Source organism: Mirounga leonina, unplaced genomic scaffold (assembly GCF_011800145.1).
Source record: "Mirounga leonina isolate KUSES-001 unplaced genomic scaffold, KU_Mleo_1.0 Mir_239, whole genome shotgun sequence".
In the NCBI taxonomy this organism is placed as follows: Eukaryota; Metazoa; Chordata; class Mammalia; order Carnivora; family Phocidae; genus Mirounga; species Mirounga leonina.
In genome coordinates, this window is record NW_023270624.1 from 242,302 (window position 1) to 262,143 (window position 19,842).

At 59.8% G+C, this 19,842-nt stretch overlaps 1 protein-coding gene across 5 annotated transcripts in view; it reads left to right on the forward strand.

Moving 5' to 3' along the window:
* Window positions 1–18,034, forward strand: part of FLT4 (fms related receptor tyrosine kinase 4) — a 41,271-nt gene extending 23,237 nt beyond the window's left edge. For 2 of the 5 annotated variants that reach the window (XM_035029363.1, XM_035029364.1), the window contains exons 12-30: window positions 409–517; window positions 1,502–1,864; window positions 2,163–2,309; window positions 2,409–2,540; window positions 2,727–2,833; window positions 3,133–3,268; window positions 3,717–3,821; window positions 4,164–4,277; window positions 4,445–4,533; window positions 4,675–4,825; window positions 5,314–5,408; window positions 5,774–5,896; window positions 7,006–7,117; window positions 8,438–8,537; window positions 8,872–8,977; window positions 9,580–9,725; window positions 10,685–10,805; window positions 12,018–12,103; window positions 16,176–18,034. In XM_035029363.1, the coding sequence (XP_034885254.1) occupies window positions 409–517; window positions 1,502–1,864; window positions 2,163–2,309; window positions 2,409–2,540; window positions 2,727–2,833; window positions 3,133–3,268; window positions 3,717–3,821; window positions 4,164–4,277; window positions 4,445–4,533; window positions 4,675–4,825; window positions 5,314–5,408; window positions 5,774–5,896; window positions 7,006–7,117; window positions 8,438–8,537; window positions 8,872–8,977; window positions 9,580–9,725; window positions 10,685–10,805; window positions 12,018–12,103; window positions 16,176–16,374 (2,541 nt within the window). In that variant the 3' untranslated portion in view covers window positions 16,375–18,034. Of the gene's footprint in view, window positions 1–408; window positions 518–1,501; window positions 1,865–2,162; window positions 2,310–2,408; window positions 2,541–2,726; window positions 2,834–3,132; window positions 3,269–3,716; window positions 3,822–4,163; window positions 4,278–4,444; window positions 4,534–4,674; window positions 4,826–5,313; window positions 5,409–5,773; window positions 5,897–7,005; window positions 7,118–8,437; window positions 8,538–8,871; window positions 8,978–9,579; window positions 9,726–10,684; window positions 10,806–12,017; window positions 12,104–12,339; window positions 13,121–13,292; window positions 14,373–16,175 lie in introns of those variants that run through there. The other 3 variants (XR_004683597.1, XM_035029365.1, XM_035029366.1) reach the window with 3 other exon arrangements.
* Window positions 18,035–19,842: the final 1,808 nt, after the last annotated feature.

Genomic DNA, 19,842 nt, shown 5'->3' on the forward strand with positions numbered 1-19,842 from the left:
AAGGATCTCATGCAGTGATCAGCCTTGCTCCACACCCCAAATCCTAGCCCTGGCTCGCACTGCCCATTGCTAGACTGGGCCTGTCCCCTGCCCCACGTGGCCACAGCCCGAGCCCATCCACACCCAGAGGCCTCGCTAGCCCAGCCTCACGTTGCCCTCCGACCTCAGCCTCAACCGCAGCTGCTCCTAGCCATGTCCTTGATTGTCCCAGAGGGGCCACCTCTGCCGTGCCAGGGCTCTGCCTCCTGCGCCCCACCGGAACCTTCCTGGTGCTGTCTCTGAGCCTTGGTCCTCTTCAGCTCGGGGCCTCAGTTATCCCCACCCCACTGCTGGGCGCAGAAAGGGAGGACGGTCAGGGTGGGAGGAACTTGGGCAGGCAATGGAGCCCTGTGCTCGTGCTCTGCGCAGACGGTGAGCAAGCTGGTGATCCAGAATGCCAACGTGTCCGCCATGTACAAGTGCATGGTCTTCAACAAAGTGGGCCAGGATGAGCGGCTCATCTACTTCTACGTGACCAGTGAGTGACCTGGGTGGGTCGGGAACCAGGTGGGCACAGGAGGCTGGAGAGAAGGCCTGGGAGAGGCCAGTGAGGCCAGGTGGGGCCCAGTGAGTTCTGATGCTGTGAGGCACTGGGACCCTGGGTTTGGGCGGGAGGGATAGATTTGGAGGTCATCAGCATATGGGCCGGGGTGCTGGTGCGCTGGGATGGAGGGGCACACTCTGCCCCTAACCCTGAAGGTGCCTCCCCACTGGGGTCCGTCCACTCCTTGTGGCTCCATCACCCTCCAGCCCCCTTCCCAACACAGCAGTTGGCTCACAGGCACACTCTTCCTGGGGAGAAGACCCGTAGCTTCCTCCGATGTTCAGATGCGCTAGTGACCCCAGGAAAGCTAAGAAGCCCATTGACGGACAGTCACTGGGCCCAGGAGTGTAGATGAGGGCACCCCGAGGAGACACGGGGCCAGAGAGAACCCTCTGCAGGAGGGAGCCGGGAGAGGAGCCCAGGAGCCCCACAAGGAGTGTGGCCAGCTGGACAAGAGGAAATCAGGAGCAAGGCGTTGCCACAAACTAGTGAAACAATGAGATTATTTCCAGGAGAGGACAGTGGTGGAAGGTGGTCAGCAGCGAGGAGGATGGGACAGGACCGCACCAAGTGTGCTGATATGGACTGCACCGATGGTCTGGGCTCCTGGGAGCAGTAGGGGCGGCAGCCCGGGTGGGGCTTGTCCAGGAGAGGGCTAGAAGGTGAGGCAGGAGGAGTCAGTGGGGCTGACTTCAGGGAGCTGGTCCCACTGGTCAGCGGTGGGGAGAAGAGGGGTGAAGAGGGCTCCCTGGTGGGGTACCCAGCCCAGATACACGTGATGCATGGTCCTGGTTGAGAGCAGAGTGAGTCCAAAGGCAGTTGGGAAAGGGAGAGCAAAGGGAGAGCGGGCACCACGGCAGGCAGGGAGGTGAGCCAACTCTGGGCGAGGTGTCAGGCAGCCTCCTCCTGCCTCCCCAGACATCCCCGATGGCTTCAGCATAAAATCCGAGCCATCGGAGGAGCCCTTAGAGGGCCAGGACGTGCGCCTGAGCTGCCGGGCAGACAACTACACCTACGAGCATCTGCGTTGGTACCGTCTCAACCTGTCCACGCTGCACGACGCACACGGGAACCCGCTGCTGCTCGACTGCAAGAACGTGCACCTGTTCGCTACGCCTCTGGCCGCCCACCTGGAGGAGGCAGAGCCAGGGGCGCGCCACGCCACGCTCAGCCTGACCATCCCCAGCGTGGCGCCTGAGCACGAAGGCGACTATGTATGCGAGGTGCAGGACCGTCGCAGCCATGACAAGCACTGTCACAAGAAGTACCTGTCAGTGCAGGGTGAGGCCGGCGGGGCTGCAGGGGAGGGCTGGCGGCGCTGTGCAAGGAGCCTTTCTTCCCTCCCAGAACGCGCCTGGGCTGCCACTCGGGGAGCCTGAACCTGCAGGAGGGTCCTCCCCCCACCCCCGCTGTGGAGGTCCACAGCCCTCCCCACCCGTGCGCCCAAACCGGATCCTTCCTAGAGCTTGGCGCCATCCGTCCCCACTCTCTGCTCCTAGCCCTGGAGGGCCCCTGCCCCGCACGCCCTCCTGCTTTCTGCAACTCCACTTAGCTCCCTCTCCACGCCCCCACCCCCCAGCCCTGGAAGCCCCGCGGCTCACGCAGAACTTGACCGACCTCCTGGTGAATGTGAGCGACTCCCTGGAGATGAGGTGCCCGGTGGCCGGGGCGCACGTGCCCAGCATCTTGTGGTACAAAGATGAGAGGCTGCTGGAGGAAGAGTCTGGTAGGGTGGTGGACGCGGGCCAAGGGCGGGGGTGCAGAGGCTCGCCAGGCCGAGGCCCCAGAGCCCTCTGAACTCAAAGCAACCCGCCGTCCCCTGCAGGAATCGACCTGGCGGACTCGAACCAGAGGCTGAGCATACAGCGCGTGCGTGAGGAGGACGCGGGCCGCTACCTGTGCAGTGCGTGCAACGCCAAGGGCTGCGTCAACTCCTCCGCCAGTGTGGCCGTGGAAGGTCCGCCCCCCGCCGCGCCCTGCCACCCACCTGCCCCACCCCCTGCCCCGCACTCGGCGCCTTCTCAGAGCCACCTCCCTCAAGTCGTGCCCACCAGAAGGGGAGCTGCTCGCAGGGCGCACCCTCCTCCCCCTAACACACACACACACACGCACACACAAGACTAGCCCCTTTCTGTCCACTCAGGCTCTGAGGATAAAGGCAGCATGGAGATCGTGATCCTTGTCGGCACCGGGGTCATCGCTGTCTTCTTCTGGATCCTCCTCCTCTTCATCTTCTGTAACATGAGGAGGGTGAGCTCTCCTCCCCCAACTGAGCCTCTCAACCACTCCTTGTGGGGTCTCTGTTCGCCCTGCACAGCCTGTAAGATAAGGAATAAGGTCCTCAACCGCCCTGGCTCACCTGGCAGTCTCACCTCCTGGGAAGCCTCGCTGAGCCCTCCATGCTGGGCTCTTGCACAACCAGAGGTTGTCAGTCCGTCTGTCCCCTCCTTGCTTGAGAGCCCCAAAGGAGATCCCATCTGTCCTGGGGAAAAGTTCACCCAAGACCGTGGTATGGCCAAATCAATTAGTTGTCCCCACCCCCACCCCAGCCAGCCCACGCAGACATCAAGACGGGCTACCTGTCCATCATCATGGACCCTGGGGAGGTGCCTCTGGAGGAGCAGTGTGAATACCTGTCTTATGATGCCAGCCAGTGGGAATTCCCCCGGGAGCGGCTGCACCTCGGTGAGGCGGTCCCCCAGTGCCCCCCACCCTACCCTGCGGCCCGCATAGACCGCTTCCCTCTCAAGTGCTGAAATCCCTCCATTCTCAGGCCAGAAAGTCATGCCTGGCCCCCACCTGGCCTGACCTGCCCATCTGGGCGTGCATCCTAAGAACTGGAGCCAAGGTTCCAGTTCTCAGGCCCCCCGGGGTCACTTCCCGCTGCTCTGAGCAGGGCGGGCCCATCACACCTGCTGGGAGAGGATGCAGGCCTTCCTGTCCGCCTCTCCTCGCCCTCTCTCTCTCGCTCCTGCTCTCCTTGCTCTTCCTGTTTGGCCGAGAGGGCTCCCGAGTTTCCTCCCCGTCCTGGGCCTTCCTTCCTGGCCCTCCAGGCAGGTCGCCCCTGCTGCCCGTCCCTCTTCACCCTCGCCCTTGAAGAGCTCACCTGGACCCGGCTCCCTGCCCCCCACAGGGAGAGTCCTTGGCCATGGGGCCTTCGGGAAGGTGGTGGAAGCCTCGGCTTTTGGAATCCACAAGGGCAGCAGCTGCGACACTGTGGCTGTGAAAATGCTGAAAGGTGTGCGGTCAGCGGGTGGAGGCGGCGGCGGTGGGACTGGCGGGGGCAGCGACTCTGGGTGGGCTGGTGGGTCTGTGGTTCGGGAGGGGAAACTGACGTTCAGAGCCAGAGTCTCCCCCAGGGTTCTTCATGGAGGCCCTGGGCTCGGATCTGAGGAATTCTTCCCAGTCCCACCGGAAACATCAGCCTCCAAGGGGCGAGCGGGACGAGCTGGGGACCCTACGCCCCCACGGGCAGGAGCTCTAGCTGCGCCTTAGCTAAGCCAGTGGCCGGGAAGAGGGACGCGCAGGGGTTGGGGGGCGGCGGGCCCAGCACCACGCGAAGCCCCCATGTCCCCTCCAGAGGGCGCCACAGCTAGCGAGCACCGCGCCTTGATGTCTGAGCTCAAGATCCTAATCCACATCGGTAACCACCTCAACGTAGTCAACCTGCTGGGGGCGTGCACCAAGCCCAATGGTACGGAGCTCGCGGCCCCTGGCTCCCTAGTGGGTGGGGCCTCTTGGGCCTGTATGGGAGGGGCCGGGCCGGGGCGGTGCTGGAGGGCGGGGGGGGAGGGGTTGTTGAGGTGCCTGCGCTCGGGCCTGCCCTCCGTCACCAAGCGCCTGGCTCCTGCCCTGCCCTAGGCCCCCTCATGGTGATCGTGGAGTTCTGCAAGTATGGCAATCTCTCCAACTTCTTGCGTGCCAAGCGGGAGGCCTTCAGCCCCTATGCGGTAAGTGGGAGCCCTGCCAGTGGCCCAAGCTCTGCTGGGAGCCCGCAGGACGCCAAGGTGGGCTGGGGGGAGGGGGAGGGGGAGTGGAATGTCTGCTGTGGGTGGCCGAGCCCCCCTCAGACCCCCTCTATGCCTTCGCAGGAGAAGTCCCCTGAGCAGCGAAGGCGCTTTCGCGCCATGGTGGAAGGGGCCAAAGCTGACCGCAGGAGGCCAGGAGGCAGCGAGAGGGTTCTCCTCTCCCGCCTCTTGATGGGCAAGGGCGGCGCAGGGCGGGCCCCTCCAGTCCAAGAAGGTAAGAGCCTGGCTTCCCCTTGCCGGAAGAGGTTTGGCTGGCAGGAGGATGCCTCATGATCAGGGGACTGTGGGAGAAGCTGGCCTCAGGCCCTCCTGGAGGGGCTTACCTAGGAGACTGTGTAATGGGCTCTTCCTTTGGGAGGGAGGACACCATAGGGACAGTTTCCACAGAGACGGTTGACATTTGATTGGGCATCACTGGCCATCTAGGCCTTTGCCTTCCAGACAAGGGTGGGAGTAGCAGGTGCAAAGGTCTAAGGACGCAACAAGATTCCCGGTTCTGGGAGTGGTTAGTGGGTGTTGCAGGGAGAGTGGGTGCTGAGGGGCAGGCGAGGGGGCCCACATGCTTGTTAGCTAGCACCAGGGGCCTCAGGGGCCCAACCAGGAGGAGGTGAACACATGGTCCCTTTGGGGAAGGGTAGAAGATGGGAGCCATGGAAGAGGCCCCCTCGCCCTCCGCTGAGCCTGTCTTGCTCCTTTGTGCAGCCCAGGACCTGTGGCTGAGCCCGCTGACCATGGAGGACCTTGTCTGCTACAGCTTCCAGGTGGCCCGAGGGATGGAGTTCCTGGCCTCCCGCAAGGTGACTGCCCCAGCAGGCCCCTCAGAGGGGAGGAGGGTGCAGACCACCAGCATACCAAGGCAGGCCCTGTCCTAGCTCGCCACACAGCAATGCCGTGGTCAGTGCGCGTTTCTCCCACTTTGCAGAGGAGAAAACTGAGACCAGGGTGTGGAAGTGATTTCCTGAGATCTGTAGCTAGTCAGTGACAGGGGAATGTGGAATCTGTCCCACCCCACAGCCTCCTCTGTCCCCATAGTTCCATGAGCCCTCTCCATGGAGAGTCCTGGGGGAGCATAGAAATCGCCCCATGAAAGAGCAAGGCTCAGGCATGGGTGGGCCCTGGGGACCGGTGCTGACCACCCCCTCGCCCCTCCCCGTCCTTCTAGTGCATCCACAGAGACCTGGCCGCTCGGAACATCTTGCTGTCAGAAAGCGATGTGGTGAAGATCTGTGACTTCGGCCTGGCCCGCGACATCTACAAAGACCCTGACTACGTGCGCAAGGGCAGTGTGAGTGCAGGCCACGGAGGGAGGGCGGGATGGGGGCACGGATCTCCCATCCAAGAGCCATCTCCATGGAAGGTTGCAGAGCCCACACTTACAGGGACCTTAGTGGCCCCACCAGGGAGTAAAGACAGGAGCCGACGGGCAGGGACCCTGGTGCTTCATCTGGAGCTTGTGTTGGCCCCCTGCCTTTGTCCATGGGGCAGACGCTGACTGACCCCACATGCCTGCCCTGCAGGGGCTGGGCATCAGAGGTGGACCCTGCATGGTGCAGTCACAGAAGGGCACGTGGGTGCTGGGGGCAGTGTGCATCTCATCGGTGGTGCTCAGAGGTGGCCAGGCTGGCACTTGAATGAACACTCAAAGCCAATTGGGGGTTTGTGCCCCGGAGGAGGAAGGAAGAGGCTTGGAGAGGGAGACAATGGGCAGGATGGGTCTAGGATGTGGTGGGCCACCCTGTCAGCCTAGCCACCTTGAGGAAGGCCTTTGCCCTTCACTCTAACTCATGGCTGAGTGGAGGCGGGTGGATGGGAGAGTCAGGTGCACCTTCCAGAAGCCCCCTCTGCAGGCTGTGAGGAAGAAGGAGGGGGTGTGCTGGGCCGGAGGCGGCGGCCAGTCAGGAGGGGCCAGATGCCCTCAGGGCTCCCAGGTAGAGGCCCCAGGAGGTAGAGAGACAGATGATGGGGAAGGCACATCATGAGCCCCAGGACAAGCGGTCAGAAGTGATGCCCGGCTTCCAGTGTGGGGACCAAGCTGAGGTGGGGATGGTGAGGGGGTGCAGGGTCCCGATTCCTCCAGAGGCTAGGCCTGGGGTCTGGGGGAGGAGGGCTTCCAAGTGCCCCCCAAGAGCACACAGGGGAAGAAAGGGGCCCAGACAACCCAGGAGAGCAGCAGGGCAGAAGCCTTCAAGGAAGACACCAGGCACCTGCAGGGTGGGGGCCAACTGTGAGAGTCTTGTGAACGCACAAGGGGCAGATACGGCCCAAGGCCTTTCTTAGGGTGTGGCTCCAGAGTTCTGGGCAGGCTGGGGGTGAGAGAAGGGGCTGCCCACGTGTTTGGCCTTCTCCCTCTCTTCCCTCCCTCCATGGAGACGTGCTTCCTTCTGCCTCCCCCAGGCCCGGCTGCCCCTGAAGTGGATGGCCCCTGAGAGCATCTTTGACAAGGTGTACACCACGCAGAGTGACGTATGGTCCTTTGGGGTGCTGCTCTGGGAGATCTTCTCCCTGGGTAAGTGCAGGGCAGGCTGTGGGGGAGGGGAGAGGCAGGATCCTAGGCTGCTGGTCACGGCAACCTGCCCTTCTGAAGCAGGGGGCCAGATGGCCCAGAGCTGTTGCACCTGCAGCAAGTGGTCCAAGAGCCCTCCACCTCTCCCCTCTGCCTCCACCATGGGCCCCCCTGGCGCCACCTCTGCAGGGTGGTGTGCTCTGGCCTCTGACGGGTGACAGGGCACGGCCTGTGTTTCCCGGGCAGTCCCTGGGATCAGCATAGGTCCCAAGAGGAGAGGCCTCATGGGTCCCCCAGATCTTCACCTCCCTGGATGAGCCCCCTCCTCAACCTGTCACTGGGGAGGCCGTTCCTGCCTTCAAGGGCTGGGGAGCGTCCTGGAGGAGACTGGATGCTCACACACAGGTGTACCTACTTATGAGAGCTCCACGTGGGCCCCTGGGCCCCACTGGGACCAGGGTGAAGCCCCCACGCTAGGCCGGAGCCGGGCAGTGAGCCAACGGAGAAGCAAAGCACCAAAGATCCACCAGGATGAATGCCGTCACTGCAAACACAAGGGCCTGGAGAGCGCAGGGAGGGCAGGGCTGTGTGTGAGCTGGAGGGGAGGGCCCAGCTAATGAAGGGGCTCACTGGGGAAGACAGCAGGCCAGGGTGAGGGGGCAGCCAGGCTCCTGGTCCCCGCCCATTGGCGGTGGGCCAGGCGTGGGCAGGGGGAGTCGGGAGGTGCAGCCAAGGGGGGAGGGGAGGTCCATGCAGCCCCTGCAAGCCGGCCAGGGGGAGGACCCGGACTCTGAGTCCCAGGGGAGCCACTCAGGGCTTGGAGCAAGCGAGAGAGCAGCGTGACTTGTCTTACGAGGATCGCCCTGCTGCGTGCGGCTTGCCCTCGGGGGCCCAGGGGGACCGAGAGGCTCTTTGGGGCTGTTTCTCCTGTGGCCAGGTGCTGCAGGGCTAGGACAAGTTAGGTCCCGGGTGTGTTGGCAGGCAAAGCCACGGGATGTAGGAAGGGGTTCAACTGAATGGCCAGGGAGGGTGTCTCTGAAGAAGGGTGATTGTGACAGGCCTGGCTTGATTGGCTCAGTGTGGCTCCCCGACCCTGGTGATCCCCCATGTTTTCATCTATCATCCTCTTTTAACCAAATGAAGAACTATCATTGGGAGACAAAGTGCCTTGGCCACCCCCGCCCCCGGCCCCAACCCTGGCCTGGGAGCAGCAGGACCAGCCCCCTGCCATAGGGGGCCAGGAGAGAGGCAGTTTGGGGGGCTGGGCTGGGCAGCAGGTGTCTGCTCCCCACTCACCCCTACCTCATCCTGTTCTGCCATCAGGGGCCTCCCCCTACCCAGGAGTACAGATCAATGAGGAGTTCTGCCAGAGGCTGAAAGAGGGCACACGGATGCGAGCCCCAGAGCTGGCCACCACTGCCATGTGAGTTTCCCTGCTGGCTCTGCTGGTGGTGGGGGGTCGGAGGGGGAGGGAGGTTGCCATGGATGGGGGGTCTTGTATGCAGGCAGGGGGCAGGAATGGGGAGGGGCTGCAGGCACGGGGTTGGGGTAGAGACCTGCAGATGAAGTCTCTTACTCCACTCCTGACCCCTTCACTGGTCCATTGACAGCTCTCCTCCCCCCACCCCCAGGCAGAAGAGACTGGGTGGGCTGGTGGGGGGTTGTGAGGGACCGGGATTAGGCAGGGGAGCTGGGGTCTGCTGGTGCAGGGTGCAGGCGTGCTCAGACCACAGGCCAGCAGCCAGCTTTACCCACAGACGCAGCGTCATGCTGAGCTGCTGGTCAGGAGACCCCAAAGAGAGGCCTGCATTCTCAGAGCTGGTGGAGATCCTGGGGGACCTGCTGCAGGGTGGGGGCCGACAGGTAAGTGTACCTCTGTCCTCCCGGTCGGGCTGCAGCAACCTCTGGCCCCCAGCCCCAGGGCCCTTAAGCAGCTGACCAGGGCCCGTCTTTGGCCAGGAGGAGCCCCAGGCTGGTCTTCGGGGGGTCTGCAAGGAGCCCCTGTCTCCAGCTGAAGGATGGTGTGTCCCTCCCTCCACCTTCCTCTTTGCGCTTCTGCTTCCTACAGCCCCGCCCCCCGCACCCACCCCTGACTTCCGTCTCCCTCCCTGGGGGGTGCCCGGGGAGGGGGCCGTGCAGGGAGCACAGCCAGCTCAGGTCTGCCCTGGTGCTCTGGGATCTGGAGGAGTGAGCAGGAGCTGCCTGCAGCACTTGGGAGTCCAAGTCTGCCCCCAAAAGAGGGGGCCCTGGATTGGGATTGCCCCTGCCGCACCTCCCTCATTGTAAGTGGGGTACCTGTTGGGAGAATTTGCCAGGCAGGCTCATTTAATCCCCAGAGCACCTTGGAGCGCAGAACTTCCCCAGTCAGGAGCCCCGCTGTCCTGAGCGCGGAGGTGGGGGCCGGAGGTGGGGGCCGCGGGGGCATGGTGGTCTCTGACCGCCGCGGCCTCTGCCGTTCCTGCCAGGAGGAGGAGGACTGCATGGCCCCCTGCGGCTCTCAGAGCTTGGAGGAGGGCAGCTTCTTGCAAGCATCCACCACGGCCCTGCACGTGGCCGAGGCCGACACCGAGGACAGCCCACCGAGCCTTCACCGGCACAGCCTGGCCGCCAGGTCAGCCGCCCTTGCCCGGGGGCCGGGATCCCCCGGGGCAGGGAGAGAGCAGCTTGGACGCGGTCTATTTTATTCCCGCCAGTCATCAAGGACCAGCAAACTACAAGGACTTGAGAGACCTTTGTACACCAACTGAAAGAGCACAGTGGTTTTTTAAATGACAGTACTCGGTCTGGGGCTCCCTGGAGGGCCTGGCGAGCCTTGGGGCCCCTCCAAGACCATGTAGCCTGTGACTTCACTTTCCTCCGTGCCCCCTCAGACCTTCCCTCTGCCCTGCAGCCTCCTCTGCTTCGGGCACTCACGGCCCCCAAAAGCCCCTTCCCCAAATTTGAAATTTGGGGTCCCGGGAGCAGGGCGGGCCAGCCACTCACCCGTATTCAGGATTTAGAACATAGCTTAAGTTCCCAGAGTTCTAGACCCGAGGTCTCTTGCCAACAGCTATTTACACTCCGGGAAGACCGTTCACATTCCCAATGGGGTTGCCGAGAGAAGGACTCCAAGAACTGCCACCCCATGTGCCCCAGCGGAGGGGAGGGCTGGGCTGGGGGACAGGGTGCCCACTAGGCTCCTTCCACCAGCCACCCCAGCGCACACGCAAACATGCACACACACGGCCCCGCGCACACAGGCCAGGTGGCGGCTTGCACAGAGGGCCCCCTTCTGGGGTGAAGGCCCCCCCATCTCACCAGCCCCATGCCACACCCAGGCTGGGTGTGCTCCACTCACCTCCCACACCCTTCCCTGGAGGCGCTCTCCTCTTGCACAGGCGAGGAGACATCCTGGCACAGGGGGGCCAAGCAGTGGATAGCGACAGCGCCCCCTCCCCCGGGAGGAACTCAGACCAGCACTCAGACCCAGGTCCCATACTCACAGCCCAGGCCTGGGGTCCTTCTGGGAGGAGAGGGGGCAGAAAGAGAGGTGGAGAGAGCTTTCTTCAGCACTCTGTTTTCTCCCCACAGATACTACAACTGTGTGTCCTTTCCGGGGTGCCTGGCCAGAGGGACTCAGACCCAGGGCTCTTCCAGGATGAAGACGTTCGAAGAATTTCCCATGACCCCGACGACCTATAAGGCCTCTGTGGTAAGTGGGGAGCTGGGCCTGTGCACCCCAGGTCAGGTTTTCTCTGCTGGGAGGAGGTATCAGGACCTCCGAAGGCCAGCAGGGGAAACCAGCTCAGGAAGGGGCACCACATTGAAATGTCAAGTCCATCGTTGGGGCGCCTGGGTGGCTCAGTTGGTTGAGCAACTGCCTTCAGCTCAGGTCATAATCCTGGAGTCCCGGGATCGAGTCCCGCATCGGGCTCCCTGCTCAGCGGGGAGCCTGCTTCTCCCTCTGACCCTCCCCCATCTCGTGCTCTCTCTCTGTCTCATTCTCTCTCTCAAATAAATAAATAAAATCTTTAAAAAAAAAAAAAAAAAGGAAATGTCAAGTCCAGATTGCACGTCGGGCATGTTGGGGTCTGTGTGGCCCTGTGATGCCACCATCTCTCAGCTGCTTTCCCCCGTGCCCTCCTCACACACACCGGTCTCCCCTCCACACAGCAGAGAAACCCAATGGAAAGACAGCTTCTCCTTCCAGGTGATTATCTTTGGATTAGCCTGAGTCAGGGCTTCCCTTTGGTGGCCACCAAGCCATGTGGCCAAAGAGAAGGGGACGGTGTCCCTCGAGGAGGAGCCCGGGGTACGGGGTACACGACACAGCGGTGTTCTCAGATCTACTCAAGCAGAGTAGACCTCTCAGGGCACTGGGAGGCTGGAGCCCGTGGGTCCATTTTGCAAAAGCACAGACTCATCCTCCGCCTGGAACCTTCCCGCCCCGGCCTCCCTGCAGACAGGCCTGCTCAGCGATTGCTGGCCCCCGGCTCCTGTCCCCCAGGGCAGATGGAGATGCTGGGGGGACCCCAGCTGTGACAAGAGTGCTGTTCCCCTCCATGTCATGCAAAACGAAAACCATGCCAAGTCATGCACCATCGAAGGGCAACAGAGCCCTGCTAAATGTGGGATGTGTCTGCGTGAGGACCATTTTGTTACCCCATGAGCTGCCAGATTCTTTCAAGAGGCTCCCTGTTTCTCTCTGTGTTCCTGCTCTGCCTGCACCCTGAGCCTCAGTTTCTCCCTCCCTGGCAGGGGTGTGTGACCCTCACCTGCATGCTTCAGCGAGGAACGGACACGTGCTTTCTGCTCAGTTTCCACAGGGCGGGTCTCAGGCCTGCAGAGAAGGTCCATGCCACGCCATCCTGGCTGGGGGGTGCAGGGGGTGCTGCCTGCAGACGGGCTTGTTCTCTCCGCACAGGATAACCAGACGGACAGTGGGATGGTGCTGGCCTCCGAGGAGTTTGAGCAGCTGGAGGGCAGGTACAGACAAGAAAGTGGGCTCAGGTAAGGCTTCCAGAGCCTCTTTCCCTGCGAGGGGCCGGGACGGGGAAGCTGGGCCTGTGTGTGCCCATCACTGACTCACCTGAAACCTCTTGTGGCTTCTTATTACCTTTTTGGGTGTTTAAAGCAAGCTGCTCTGGGACTCAAGACCTTTGGCCACCTGGGAAGCCCCCTCCCCCATCAGCATCCTGGCCCAGCACACCTGGTGCTGGTCCCCACACTTCCCTTCCATGTTACAGGTGCTCAGAGGCCACCTCTTTGTGAACCAAGTATGATCTCGCATGCCCACTGTGCCTACGCACCCCTCCCACAGCCAGGGGGTGCCACCACCATCCCCAGCCGACCCACCCTCCCCCAACCTCCCATTTAAGCTCCCCTTTGAGCTCTGAGGCCTCAGGAGCCAGACAGATCATGTGACCTGGAGCTGGCTGGTGTCCTTTTTTGATACGAATGCAGTCACAGAGAAATCCTCACATACCTGTACAGAGGGTGACCTCCCTTTGTCCAAGAAGATAGCCACCCCCCCAAAAAAAGCCCTGAATGTTTAATCTTTTAAGGGTATAGATGAAATAATTAAACGTCTACCTACTTACTCTAGTAGTCAACTTGCACATAGCTGTTTAAATGACAGAACCTATGGGGCGCATGGCTGGCTCAGTCGGTAAAGCATGGGACTCTTGATCTGTGTCTTTGTCGGGAGCCCCTTTTTGGGGTCGTCCGACACAGTTTTCCGGAACGAATCCTGGCCTCTGCCTGTGCTGTTTTTTAATCAATGTGTGATGTTGTCACTGAGTTTTTTTTACCCGAGACCATAAGTATTTATTTGTATCACGTTAGGATAGTTGATGTGATTCTTAGGTGTGTTTATGATCTCTGCAGCTGAACCAACTAGCGGTTATTTTTCCAGCAGCCTACAAAAAGTGTGTTTGCTGTGGGTGCTGGTGGTTTGTGGGGCACATACCCAGCTGTACCGTGCATCTTGGCCTCCTTGATCACCCATCGGGTGATCTCTGTTAGTAACCTAGTTTTGGAAAATGAATGCTAATTGCATTATTTGAAATAGTGTCTGGCTAATGTTTCTTTACCCAACAGTATTTTATATCTCAAGAAAAAAAAAAAAGGTAATTCAGTAAGAGGGTGAGCCGGGGGATGGTTGCTACTTAAGTTCTAATCTCCACACGTCTTCATAAAGACAGCCCATGGAGGCAGGCCCCTCAGAGCCCACACCTGTGCCATAAGCAGGAGAGAGAGACCCAAGTTTATGCGTGAGTAGGAAACCCAGCGCTGGGACCAGCAGAGCCGTGCCTGAGTCACGCGGAAGGAAAGGAAGATGCGGCCCGCCCGGGAGAGAGAGTATCTCGAGGTCCTTGGGACAAACCAGGGAGATGAGGGAGGAGGCAGAGGTCTGGTGGAGGAGGCTCCAGGGGCAGCCGTCTGGGGAAGGCAGTGCTTCTGAATGGCCAGTGAGCAGGATGCGAGCGCTTAGTGCTGAAGGAAGAAGAAAGTTGCAGAAGATAAGAGTCCTCCAGAAGCAAGAATCCAGAAGACAGATCCACACCCAAGGGAACCGTTTATTACAGAAACTGCACCTCACAATAGCAGCAATAGAAAGTACTCTTGTCCACACAGGTTCCCTTGGAAACACATCATGACCAGCCACTGAGAGGTGCACCTGCATTCGCTTGGCGTGTGGAACAGTCTCCAAACAGGTGCAAGGATAGAATGTGCCTTGGATGGCTCTGTGGGGGAGAAGTAGGAGGGGGTCTCTCTGCCCAGTCCTTTCCCGTCTCCTTTGAACCACCCCACAGTGTCCTCACTTTCAGGTCATTCATCCGGCCCTTTCAGCGGCCGCACAGGATCCCACATCCACACCCTGCAGGGTGGCGTCTCCTCCAAGTGTGTAGGCAAGAGGAAGATCTGGAAGCCCTCGGCTTGTGGTAGGTCGGCATGGCTGCGTGGCAGCACTCCCAGCAAAGTGACTGGTTGGTTCCTGGTGGCAGTACAACACCATAACACGAATGGAGCCTTTGCAAAGAAGGATGCAGTTGAAGGAATTCAGGGTGATGCCAAAGATGTGGGTCTAATGCAGCACGGCTAAATGAGGAAGCCTCCAAAGCCACCCACGTCCCAAGCCCCTTCCATAGGAGAACCAGATATTTCTAGTCCTGGAAATCCCAGCACGAATCATCATGAACAGAAAAAATAAGCATAGGACGCTTGGGTGGCTCAGTCATTAAGCGTCTGCCTTCGGCTCAGGTCATGATCCTAGGTCCTGGGATCGAGCCCCAGCATCGGGCTCCCCGCTCAGCGGGAAGCCGGCTTCTCCCTCTGCCCCTCCCACCCCGCTCATGCTCTCTCTGACAAATAAAATCTTTTTTAAAAATTTTAAAAATATCCATACACTATTCATACAGTTATTATAAGAATAAAAAAAATAGAATGAAAACTTTTCAGTAGCTGTCAACACTCAAAAAAAAAAAAAAAGAAGCAGAGAAAAGCTGATACACTACTCTGACGTGAATTAAATACATAATTAAACAAGGAGCTGCACCAGGAGTCGGAAATTCAAACATTCAGAATGGAAATGAACAGTGCGAAGGTATCAAATGGTGGCTGACTACGTTTAGGAAAGAAATTGAAATAAAAGACATCCCCTCAAAAATCAAGACCAGGGTCGGGGGAGGCCCAAGGATCAATAGATACAATCAATGCTCCCTTACGGGGAAAGACACAGAAGGTGGACATGAAGAGACAAAAGAAAAGAAAACCAAAATAAATAAAAAGGTAAAGAAGACCAGAAACGAAGTTGGCAAGTACACTAGTGCAATATTTGAGTAGAAAAGATCCAGTATATATAAAATTGGAGTCTCCGAGGGAGACAATGCTGGCCATGGAACAAAACTAATATTTTAAAATTGTAAGTCAAGGGACTCTCTCAAATAAAAGAACTGAATCTACATCGCAGAAGAGGGCCTGGGAAAACTACCCCAGAGCGGTAGACTTGGCTGCATATCTGAGTTGAACTGTTAGATTTTCAAGGTAAACATTCTGGAATTCAGGCAAAAAGGCTGAGTCATTTAATGAAGGAAAGAAAAAAAAAAAAAAAGGTTGGCACCAGGCTGAGCACCATGCACAGCAAAAACAAAATCAGAAGAAATGAAGCAAGGTCTTCAAAAATCTCAAAGAAGGGGGCACCTGGGGGCGCAGTTGGGTAAGCGTCCAACTCTTGGTTTCGGCTCAGGTTGTGATCTCAGGGTCATGAGCCCCAGCTCCGCGCTCAGTGGGGAGTCTGCTTAAGGATTCTCTCTCTCCCTCTCCCTCCCTCTGCCTCTCTCCCCGCTGGTGCTCTCTCTCTCAAATAAATAAATAAATAAATAAATAAATAAATAAATAAATAAAATTTTTTAAAATCTCAAAGAAAGTGAGAGCTAAGTAGGAGCATCCTACGGCCGTCGGGGAGGAGGCAGGGGTGGGGGCTGGCACCTCTCTCAGGGTGAGAAGCTCGGTGCTCATTCTGGGAATGATGAAGAGCCACTGGGGGATCTGTCGGGAGAAGGACGTTCTCTGGCAGAAAGGATCTCTGAAGCAGCGTTGGGAGAAGAGGGACGGGCCAGGAGAGTGCAGAGCGTCAGAGTTGGGCGCTCACTCTGGACCGGGGCAGGGCATGCAGAGAGGGGCTCGGGCCCATTCTGGAGTCAGCACAGACAAGACTTCTGGATAGACTGGATGTGAGGGGTTTGGGGAAAGGGAAGAGCAAGGATGATGCCCAGGGCCCTGAGCCACGGAGTGGTGCGTTTACAGAGATGGGCGAGTCTGGGAGAGAAACAGGTCTGGGGGCACGAGGTGGGCATTCTCCGTCGTCCCACGTGCCGAGGCTGGGGACAGAGAAAGCTCCAGGGTTTGCCAACCCTCACGTCAGTCCGGTTCACTGTGTAAGTCAGGTCTGTGTCTCCGAGGGCTCTGAGCTCGCTTGGAGCTCCAGTCGTGTCTTTGGTGACTCCAACCAGACCCCGACTGGGGTCCTGTGCCTCTTCTCTTCTTGTCTTACTGACCATCACCTTCCCTGTCTCGGCAGCTGTAAAGGACCGGGCCGGAACGTGGACGTGACCAGGGAGCACCCTGACACTCAAGGGCGGCGGCGGCGGCCAGACCGGGGGGCACGGGGAGGGCAGGTGTTCTACAATAGCGAGTACGGGGAGCTGGTGGGGCCGCAGGATGAGGGCAACTGCCCCCCGCCCGCCCGAGCACCCTTCTTCACAGATGACAGTTACTGAAGCAGCCCCGGGCAAGGCCCCCGAGCCCCCGGGTCTGACAGCTGGTGTGGGCCGTGCCTGGAGGCGAGCAGAGGGCTGGGTACTCCTCTCCCTCAGCTTGGTCAGCACATGTTTCCTCCTCCCTAGTTAGGAAGATCAAGACCCAGGCTCCAGGGCTCCCCAGGCTCCATCACCACACCTGCCCCCCCAGGCCACCCTGAGGATCCCCCAGGGCCTTCTTCCCTTGAAATTCAGATTCCATGCAGCCCCATACCCACGGGGCCGGTCTGGATTGCCTCCTCCCACCATGGTGGGTGGGGGCATGATCCCCATTTTCTGAGGAGGACTCTGAGGGTCTGAGAGTCACAGTGTTGGACGCGAAGCCAGACTTGAGCTTCGGTCCCCAGATCCCACCCCACTATCCCCACTCATTCCTGTGGGAATGGCTTTCTTGGCTCTCCAAGGCAGAGAGAGGGCACCATATTTCCATCTCAAATGACAGATAAGGAGTTGGGGGGGATGGGGTGTCCTCTCCAGAGCCCGGCCAAACAGCTCACCCTCCCAGGGGCCGTGGTCTCTGCTGGGCCAGGCGTCACGGTGTACCTACCCCTGGGTGTTGACAACTATTCAACAGATGCATTTTCATTAGAACTTCAGAGACTCTTGGAGCTGCTGTGAAGAATTCACTTTTCAAGACGTTAATCTGAGGGGAGCCCAGGGAAGGTCTTTCTGAATCTAGATGATTCTCGCCTCTGACCCCCAGGCAGGTGCCGACATAGGACAGGCCACTGTGGCCCCACCTGCCTGGCCCAAAACTGGAAGAAGCAGCTAATGGTCCAGAACAGCCCAGTTTGAGAAATGGCCGGTTCTTCCCTCAGAGGCTGGGATCTGCCACCCAAAGCCAGCTTCCAAGCTGTGAATGGCCTTTTGAGAAGCAAACACCACGGGACCCACTGAGGAAGGTCTTTGGTGCTGGCCCAGAGGAGCCACCACGTGTGCCAGGAGGCTGTCAGCAGATGTTCTGGTGGCCCCAGGGGGCCCCTGTGTTCATCCCCCCCGGTCTGTGCCTGATGCCTGATGTCGGCGCCCCGGCAGATCAAGCCTCTGGCCTCCCAGGAGAGTGGGCAAGAGCCCCCTGCAGGCTGGAGCTGTTCTGCCCAGGGCCCCCCATTCCAGCACCCACTGCCCAGCCACCCCTACCCCCAGCCGGAGAGGGACCCTTCTCCAGTTAGCACCGTGGAGATGGACATCCCACCCCCACCCCACGAGACGCTTGCAGGACAGGCGGTCGTTCAGCGAGCAGGGGCTTGCCCGGCAGAACAGCCCCTCCCCCCACCGCCCCTGTGTAGTGTGCCTTTAAGATACGTCGAACACACGTGTCTCTGCACTCCTCGCTGTCCCCAGTGGCCCTCCTCCTCTGATGTCACCTGACCGGGAGACATAGTTCTCAGGTTTAGCTGGTGGAAGTCCAGAGGCTGTTCTCACCCAGAGGACCAAGGCCCATGATGCAGTTGCAGGGGCGCCCCCCCCCCCAGGGCCCTCCCTACATGCATACCACCTGTTTACGTCCCCTCCCCCCCGTCACATGACTGCACCCGCTAAAATGTACTGGGAAGAAAACCCACCACAGCCTTGTAGACCATGTGTTCTGAAAAGATCTAAAATATTTAACAAACGATAATAATAAATTTGATGCCAGTCTTTGAGTTACAATGAATGGGTTCTCAGCTAAGTCCCAGCTCTCTGTGAATATTGGATTCCGGCGTCCTCCCACGGGATCGTCAGCCCCACCAGGCCACTGGGCAGGCCACGCCAAGGCCCAGACAGCAAAGGCCTGAGCTCCGGGTCCTCCCTGCCCCCCCAGCCAGTTGTGCAGTCCCCCAAGGCCACCAGCAGAGGGCGCTCGGGAAGCACCAGGCGGCCGGGCTCCTCTCCCCATGCCAGGAAGCGCCCAGCCTGGGAGCCACAAACCTGTCCTGATGTCTGCTTTATGGTAAAGTGACAAGGCTCTCTGTCCCCGCCTCCTAGAGCCAAATGCTGCCTCCGGCCCTGAATATCAGTGACACAGGGGCCTGTCTCCCCGGGCCCAGCAGGTGCCTTCGACCACCCCCATCCACACCCAGGGGGACAGGCCCAGCTCGGTGGACTCCGAGATCAGGGAGGTCTGAGCTGGGACTCCAGCTTCATCACCCCGGGGAGATGCGCTCCAGCCAGGCGGGCGTGGCAGGGCCCTCCACGAGCCCTGCCCTGCCACGTTTGTGTGATTTCCCTTCACATGTGAGTGGACGGCATAGGGGGGGCTGCAGATTGGGGCGTGACACTGGCCATAGGGATGTGGCCCATCAGCAGCTTCAGGGGTTCGCGGGGCGGGGTAGAGACCTGGCTTTGGGCTGGGCCCAGGGAACACCTCACCCAGGGGAGCAGATAGGATGGAGCCCAGCAAAGGTCAGGAGCCAGAGGCCATCCTGTATCCAGGCCTCTCCCAGGCTGGGGAGACTTCTGGGTGCCTGCACCCCTCCTCGGGCTGTGATGCCCACTGTCCTGGCCTCATTTTCGACACCAGTGGGAAGAGCCCCTCCCCACAAAGGCAGCTGGCAATGATGGGCTTGTTGTTTTTACTTCTATAATAAATCTAAATGTGAATACAGAAAAGACACACACCCCCTTTAGGTTTGGACATTTTAACTCTACAATTTCATCAGTTGGATGTAGCCACTTCCCTGGATAGATACCCCAACCCAGGTGTCAGCCATCAGGCTGCCTGCCCGGTTGCCTGGCCCAAAGCACGGCCACACGCGGTTCCGGGCAGGGCTGTGCTCACACTTCTCGGCTCTTCTGGTCCTACCTGGGCTGGACGCCCAGGGCCGCACTCACTGTCCCAAGGCCCCAGCCCTGTGTCACTCCCCAGAGCATCAAGGTCTCCAGGTATGAATGGGAACTCAGCCAGCAAGGGGTCCCTCGGCCCACCTCCCCCTCTGCCCCAGCCCCAGCCCCATACACCTTCTCTCAGGGGCATCGGGTCAAGGGCACACTGGAGTGTCCCTTGATGCTATTGATTCCATCCTGACATCACCCCTGCAGGCCAAGGGGCCCACACCGCGCAGCCACACATCATCCTAGGCCATGGGACACAGGAGAGTCCCAGTCCTCACCGAATTCACAGGCCTCAGGTCAGAAGGAAGGAGGGGCCGGGGGGTGGGGAGGTGAGGAGGAAAGGCCCCATCCCATCAGGCCTGGGAGCCCAAAATTAGGAGGCGGTTTCTTATTTTAAGGCCAGAGCAAAGTTTTGAGGAAGGGGTGATGTGCTCTGACTTACATTTAGGTTCTTGAAGGAGCAGAGTTGGCCCTCCGGGAGCAGGGCAAGGCGTGGGTGGGGAGAGGCTGGGCTGCCCCAGGGTGGTCTCTGAGCAGGAGAAGAAGATGGCTCTGGGAGACACAGGAGCAGAGAGGAGCTCAGCTGTGAGCTGGGTCCTTATCCAGGTTGGATAT